The sequence below is a fragment of the Thalia democratica genome, chromosome 2 (assembly GCF_965202585.1).
Source record: "Thalia democratica chromosome 2, ktThaDemo2.hap1.1, whole genome shotgun sequence".
Classification (NCBI taxonomy): domain Eukaryota; kingdom Metazoa; phylum Chordata; class Thaliacea; order Salpida; family Salpidae; genus Thalia; species Thalia democratica.
Window position 1 is genome coordinate 29396844 of NC_139166.1, and position 8382 is coordinate 29405225.

At 23.7% G+C, this 8382-nt stretch overlaps 1 protein-coding gene across 1 annotated transcript; it reads right to left on the bottom strand.

Annotated features, from left to right (window-relative positions):
* Window positions 1-2082: 2082 nt before the first annotated feature.
* On the bottom strand, window positions 2083-6397 carry LOC145828521 (cell division control protein 6 homolog). The gene is made up of 6 exons (XM_082936277.1): window positions 6267-6397; window positions 5852-5954; window positions 5437-5560; window positions 3396-3556; window positions 2676-2828; window positions 2083-2172 (listed from the first exon to the last, which is right to left on the bottom strand). Exons 1-6 carry the CDS (start codon window positions 6395-6397, stop codon window positions 2083-2085), a joined length of 762 nt encoding a protein of 253 aa, XP_082792403.1.
* Between the last annotated feature and the right edge of the window lie 1985 nt (window positions 6398-8382).

Consider the following 8382-nt stretch of genomic DNA (forward strand, 5'->3'; position numbering starts at 1 on the left):
GGTTAAAACTATAGTTTTTCTTTTTTGCTGAATTCAATCATCAAACTTCTATTACATCACTTGAACCATCTGTGTATGACTGATGTATTTGCAATAAACAGCTCTATCAGCAAAATACATGTATTATTACCTTATAAACACAGCTTGTCTCAAAAAAGACGCAATTTTTATCATTTCCTAGCACACATGTATCTAAATAAACGAAACATAAGGAACTTTTACAATTAAAACCTTAAATTAATAACAAACTTTCGCAACTAAAATCTTTAAAAAATATCGAACTTTTACAATTAAAACCATAAAGAACTTAATCTTTTAGAACCTTCAAAAGTAAACTTTAGTCAGACTTAGTATAAAAGTTGTAAAACAACCTAGAAGTTAGAAACATCTAATAATAAAAAATATTTACTTAAAACATGTTTTAATTATATAAATTGTTCACTTAGTTTAATGAAATACTACCCAAATTATTTAATATAAAATCCTTAAATTAAAAATCAATTAGAAAAGAATTTACTTAAATAACTGTTAAAAAATACATAAAAAAGTAAACTATATATCTGTTGTATAAAATGTTTCCTCTTATTATTTAGTATAGAGTTTGTAACAAATAAATATACTCTTATTTATTTTAAAAACTTGAGTTATTCTACAAAAAATACAAATAATAAGTAAACTTAATCTTGGCATATACCTCTCTAAAAACTTATTGTATAAATTTAAACAACTTTAGAGGTAAAGTATACACATCAGTTTGTTACATATAATACTAAATTAACTGCTTAATTATAAAGAACTCAATTATTTACTTAAATAAAAAACACTTTGATTCTAAAATTATGCTAGATAAACTTTTGTGTATATATCACAGCTTCACTATGGAAGTGTCCTTGCTACAGATCATCAATACTAAAAAGCTTACAAAATCTGCTTGTTAAAGTAGGGTACTTGTTCAATATGTTAATAGAAAAATTCTGCAGTTTTATAAAGGATATTTTACGAATTTATACCAGGTGAGGCATCGGAATTTAAATAATTTTGTAAATTTTTAGGAAAATAAGGGAATTTTTTCTGACTAAAGGATTTTTAATTAATTTTTACCATTTGAAGGCTTTGGAAAATAAGGAATTTTGTAAATTTAAACTGACAAAATCTGACTTTTTTTTATAATTTTATTAAATTTCCTGACTTTTTTTTTTAAACACCCATTTTTCCTCACTTTTGTCATTTTTTCAATTTTTCCTGACCATGTGGCAACCCTGCTTGACATTCAAAACAATGAAAATAAATGTAAAAAAGTAGTTTCATTTTTTTAGTAACAATTTAACTAATAATTTATCAATTACTAATTAAAAACTTGTAATACAATTTTTTTTAGTTTAAAAATGTTAATAAATATTTTTTTATTCCAGGTATTTTCATCATTTTTTGTACAAAATTCCAGCTTTTTTTTTCAAAATTTCTCAAATTCCACGTTTTTCCAGGTTTTGTGGCAACCGTGATCTTATGACTTTAAATTTTTTCTTTAGTCAATAGTGTTCAATTTGGAAAGTTGTACATATCATTGAGATGAATTGCTGTAATCATAATCTTTGCAAAAACTATACAAAATATGATAGAACAATTTTAAATAATCTCCACGTAATAATACGATAACGGTATGTTGTGAGATGAGACATAATCCATTTTCCTACAGGAAAACACAATAATACCTAACTGAATTTTTTTTTTACTAGTTAGAAATGTTAGTTAAATTAAATATAATATGTTTTTTAATATTCAGATGAAAAATATAAAAATTTATTAAACCAAAGAAACACATAATTTTGGCATTCCGTTAAAAATATCATTCAGCAATATTGCAGTTACAATAATTAAACAAAGCATTTAATACTTAAATGCAAGTTTTAACTTCAAAAAAAAAACTCTAAAAAGTTACAATTTCATAAATTCACTTACTAAACATTTATAAAAGTTAAAAGTTTTAAAATTTTCAGGACTATATTTACAATGTCATACAGAAGATAAAATCCGTCACCATCAATAAAATATAATAAATAATATAATAAAGTCACAGTCATATTAGAAGAAGTCATTGAGAACTTTTTCAAAATAGCTATTACCCTTAAAATAGATCTCGATAATTTCTGATTCAGCAGTTGCAAATTTCACCTATAATTATTGAAATTAATTAGTACAAGTTAGAATTTTGTAGGTTTTTTTATACTCTACGAAAAAAAAATAATTATTTTATATCTATGTTTTAAAAACATAGAGTAAAACTTTAATTATCGCTCGAAAAAAATGATCGATAAGTTATATTTATGGATTGAAAAATAAACTTTTTTAAATAACATTTAAAAAAAATTATCAATAAGTACCATTTAAGCTTTAATAATACATTTTTATTTTGTTAAAATTATTGTAATTACTTAAAATTATAAGTTACTTATAACCTAGATTGTGTAACAAGTTATAAATTAACTAATTAGTTTAATAAATATTATGTTAGTCAATTAACTACAAAATTGTATAATACCTTATTACATTTTAATACTTAAACTTTAATATTTTTTTTCAATACTATTAAATATGTTTATGAGCTGTGTGCTGCATAATTTTAATTAAGTACTAAAACAGTTTATTAGCAACACAAGTTGTCAAATTAAAATTACCTTAGATTGTCTATTAATGCTAATATTTTTCTTGGCGTTTTTAATATCTAAAACTCTTCTATCAGACAAAGACTGGCAAATATTAAAGAAATCTGATTGTCCCAAGCAGGAGCCGTTTTGTTTGCATGATACGCATTTGAACATCTCGTATAACTGCATTGAATAAAAATTAATTTTAATTTGACCGAACAGAAATTTACTTAAAGATATTTAATGATCTTAATTGACTATGTTTATACAAGCTAAAGAATTTATTAAACAAATGTACTTTTAATTCTATCTGCTAATGTATACAGATTGGATATATATTTCATTAATTTAAACAAAAATACAATTTAATATCTTATCAACTTAACAAAAGGCAAAAATTTATAAATTACAGAAGTGTAACATACTAATATTTTATGACATTTTTAAAGACTCTGGGAAGAAATTAATCAAAAAATAAAAATTGACAGTAATAGTTTCCAGTAAAAACTATAAAATAGTATCACTTTCAATTTACAGTCAGTTTTGTACAATCTTTTTATAAAAGATAATGAGAGCTTCTATTTATATTAAATTCACTTCAAAATCTGGTAATTCATACCTACTGATTTTGAAAAACAAATAACTTAAAGCCTTTAACTATTTTTCATTTTATCATCTTTGTAGTAAAAAAGCTTGAACTTATCTTAGACTGGTTACAGAAAATACTATGCAAAACAATATTAAACTCACCTTACTACACAACACTTCTTTAGTTTTCTGTTTTTTATATATGTTGTACAAGGTACATATGACCAATTTTTGTTGCATTGGAAGTTCAATGTACTGTTTGTTGTTTTGTTGCGATGACGTCATGTACTTATTCATTTGAATCGGATTTACTTTGACACCTCCTGTTTAAGAATAGCAATTTTAGTATTAATATTTACTAAAAAAGTTCAAAATTTTATCAGTTTTTTTAATTACGTTTACAAAATAAATAAAAACATAGCATCAATTTAATAAATAAATCAAAACAATAGATCAAGCAAATAAACTTTAATAAAGTGTAAAACTTATTTCAGATTATAAAAATACTTAATGTATCACTATACTTTTAGTTTTACATTATAACATGAAATTACAAGTATATCAAAATATTAAACACAAGTTTTATCTTGAAATAGAAAGTAACTACAATTATAATCATTAGCAACTCTGAACAAAAAATAAACCATTTGTATGAATGATGTGCTAATGTGTGAAAATTTGATAGTAAAACGCTGATTACCATAGAATTTTTTTAACAAATTAGTTCTTTTATGACTTGTAAGAAAGTTTGCTGACTACAACAAACAATAAAAGACAACTTTATATTGTGAAATTAAACTTTTAAGAAAATGTTAACTTTTTAGTGTGAAAAAGTTGTTGTAAAATGAATTGTTTAAAATCTTAAATATCAAAAACTAGATACTTTTACACAATGAAAATTTAATACTTTAAAAAATTTACTTTATACGGAGTTATTTCTATCAAATTAGTCAGCAAGTATCGTAAGCCTTATCAAAATTAACATTTTAAAACGTTTATACTAATTTATCTTCAATATATAAAAATACAATTTATCCAGCCTAAAAGTGACCACTTAAAATAGTCAGAAAATTATTGTTTTTTATAAAATCGTTATATATAAATTTAATTAAATATATGTAACTTAATTTTTTTATAATTACAATCAAATAATTAATTTAAGATATCAAATTACTGGACTCTACTTTTTTAGATCACTACATACTTGATTTTTTTATTTAAACATCTTAAAATAAATTAAATGTTGTTGATTGCAATTAAGAATGATACAAGTTACGAGAGTTTAAAAAAACAACTATATCAAAAAAAAATTTGAAACAAAAGATCTTTTCAGAGAAAAAGACAATGTGGAAGAAGTTACTACTGGATTTAGTATCGTGTGAGAGGCTGGAACATTTTCGCTTAAAACTGAAAACATTTAATTTAAACAGTATAAATATCAGTAAAATTCAGTAAATTTCCACAAAAACTATAGAAAAACATAATTAAATAAAAATTATATAATGCTTTTCTCATCAAAGTTAACTACTGACTTCTTCAATTTTCTATTTGTAATATTAATTAGTTTATTTACCATGGCCTCCCCCCTAACAGACTACTAATTTACTTTTATTAATATTGTACAAATGTGTTTGTATGAACTAAGTTATCGCCTTTTATATCAAGCAAATAAGTTTAAACTTAATAATGAGTTTTTTATAATCTTAACTTTGTTTGATATTTTGTTTATGTTCATTTTTCGTTGAAAATAAATTTATTTTATTTTTATTTTTCTCATTGTGTATACTGTTTAAGTCAGTGCTTCTGAACCTTTTTCTAGTGGCGGAACCCTTTTCCAAAGTTTAACTTTTCCGCGGAACCCCTAATTTTAATTTTACGTAAAACGTTTAATTAAATAAATGTTCTTTTTTAAATTTCGAAAAGCTTCGCGGAACCCTTGAGAGGCGTCGCGGAACCCTAGGGTTCCGCGGAACCCCATTTCAGAAGCACTGGTTTAAGTGACTCAGGTTTTGATGCCTGAGTCCAACATTGCCCAATAAACATAATAATAATAATAAAACAAAAAGCAGCTGAATACAAGAATTATATAAATTGAAACCATAAATAACTGAACTTAGTCGCTATATTCTTCAGGCCAATACTTTTAACAACAACATAGAAATAAATAAAAATTAACCATTTTTTTAATAACCAAAGAACAAACCATTTAGTTCAATAGTTCGTTGTACTGTATTGAGTAGTTTTCTAACATCACCAGAACTTGAAGATATTTTTCTGGCTGCCAGTTGAATTGACATCTTGTCTATTGATGAGAACTGATTCGTTCCCTGATATATTTATATATACTTTTTTACTTACAAAAAATATTATCAAGCAATATTTCTAAAGTAAAATCACTTAAGATAGATTAGATTTTAAAATATGATTTCATTGACATACTTAAACTTTTTTACAAAAATTCTTATTTATACATTTCATAGTAAAAATTTAAACCAAATTACTACTAAAGTTATCTAAATATATTACCTTATCAAATATTATTATTCATATACTATTTAAAAACAGTATAATATTGTATGCAAACTTAGGATAAAAGAATTATAAACTTAAAAAACAACCTCAGGTAGTCTTGATTCTATAATTTTAACAAGCTGAGACTGGCTGTAAGGCTTAAAGTTCAATAATTCTAATTTAGATTTCAGTTTTGCATTAGTTTGGAGCCTGATAAAAAATGCTTTGCTTAGTTTCTCTAAACTTTAAAGTTATTATTTCATAGCACAAAATGATTTTTTTAATTAAGAGATGTATGATGTGTAGATTAGAATCACTAGTCGAGTAAAACTTTTAACTAATAATAACTTTTTTTTGCCATAAAAAGTAAACGTAAGTAAAATTAACTAAATGACTTTTTTTATAAATAAAAAAACAACATACCTCAGGAAACTTATGAAAAGACTGACAAAAATTTAAAAACCGTCGAAAAAAAAAACTTTTTAAAGATATATCTACTCAAAAATACTAATTTTTTAATACCTTGGAAGCATTCTATCTGTAAGATCAAGTGAATTTGCAATTCCAACCATTATTATTTTGGAATTCTTCACTGAGACAAGGTCAAACAATTTGTACAAAACTTCAAAGTCGTTGCTGTTTAGTTGGTCCATTTCATCAAGCACAACTAATCTATAAACTTATTTAAGTTATAACCTTATTAAGTATAACATAGAATTATAATTAAACAACTGTGTTGCAAGCTTAATAAAAGATTTTTTATTAATTTTAACTAAATATAGTACACACAGTCAAATTATAGTGGTCAATATATCAGGCTAATTATAATTAAAATACCCAAAAATTATTCTAGTCTTTGAAACTATTTTATTGATAATAGCTCACATCATTTTGTCATGAACAGTGCTAAATGTGATATTTTTCTCGATAAACTTTTGGCAGCCCAACTTGTTGATAGAACTCTTGGCACCTAGACTCGTAGCTAACTGTTTGTATAATTCCAATGGTGAGCTACTTGCCATGCAATTCAAATGTATCACTTCTTCCAATGACTCTTTTATCTGTATATATTTAACAAAGTTTTATAAATTGCTTTGATTTTTTTGTGCAGTTTACTAGATGCTATCAAATAAACTAACATTCCAGTAAACTATTTACTCTTTTGAGAAATACACAATTGTTTGCAACCTAATACTTTCCAAAACAATATTTCAAAACTAAATATTTACTCAAAGTAAGCACAACAAAAAAAAATCTGATAATTCTTAGTTAATGTGATTTTTTTTCTCTGCATAATTATCATAATCTTTGATAACTGGATTCCCTTATAAATAATTTATCTTTTAAAATTATAACTTTTTGGGATGAAGTTAAAATAAACTTTCAAACTAATTAAAAAACTGGTATTATAAAATTATGAACTATATATACTAATAAAGACTGTTTTTAATTTTTACTTTTTCAATTTAAAGTTATTTCTTGTGATATGGCTCTTACAAAACCTTTTAAGAATTTAAATCTAACTATAATATATTCAAATAACTAGATAAACTGCAAAAAAATCTTTAGAACTTTTTTTTGTAAATTATAGCAATTTAGTGGTAGAATTGAGATAAAAAAAAACGATTTTTATTATCATTAAAATTTAGAACTTGGATTATAAATTATTTGGTGCATGATATTAAATAGCAGCTATTTAACAAACTTGATTGTTTTTGCAGATAGTTTTAACGCAAGCAGTCTTTCCAGTACCTGGTGCACCAGATATGTACAAACTAGAAGATCTAGCAGTAGATGTGCACTTTTTTATAAAATCTGTGATTGTTTTTATCTCATCTTCTCTCCCAATTAGCTCATTGGGTATTGATAAGTTAAAGCATGTTGTGTCTGGTTATAAATAATCGTATTTTATATTTATAAAACCTTATATAGTTTTTGCTTTTAATGTAAAATTATTTAACAATTTTTCAATGATTTCACTCTTCTAATATAAATTATATAACTTTGCTAATATAAATTATATAATTATTTACTGTTGCCTTTGTAAATAAATAAATTTAAAAATTAACTTTGTCTCCAAAACCAAAATTGTCGAGACCTGTTGTGCCCAAGGAATAATCCTTGCATATATAAATTATATAGAGAATTTTTAATAAAAGCTTTATCAAGAAAATGTTTTTTCTAATACTAATCATTGTTTATGAAATAATTTAAATTTAAAATAACAGTAACTTAAGTTTAGTTTAAAATAAATACTTTTTTATTTAGATAAAGACAAAGAAACACTAAGACTTACAAATAAATACATAATTGTATGCTGTTATTATATTATCTTTTTGTTAATTTTTGTTTTAAAAATATACATTACATGATTAAATACTTATTTAATTACCCATTTTTATCTGACTTTTTGTTTCTTCTTTACATGCTCTGTTTTCTTTTGACAACTTTTCTTTTGATTTTAAAATTTCATTGACAAGATCTCTTCTTGATTTTTTTGGTGTGGCATATCCAGTTATTTGTTCTGTTCATTAATTTGTTTATATATTCATTTTTAACTTAATTTAAAAAATACTTACATACTTAAAGTTTAGCTTGTTTAATTTATTTCTTCAAGGTCACTAACTATGTTAATGCT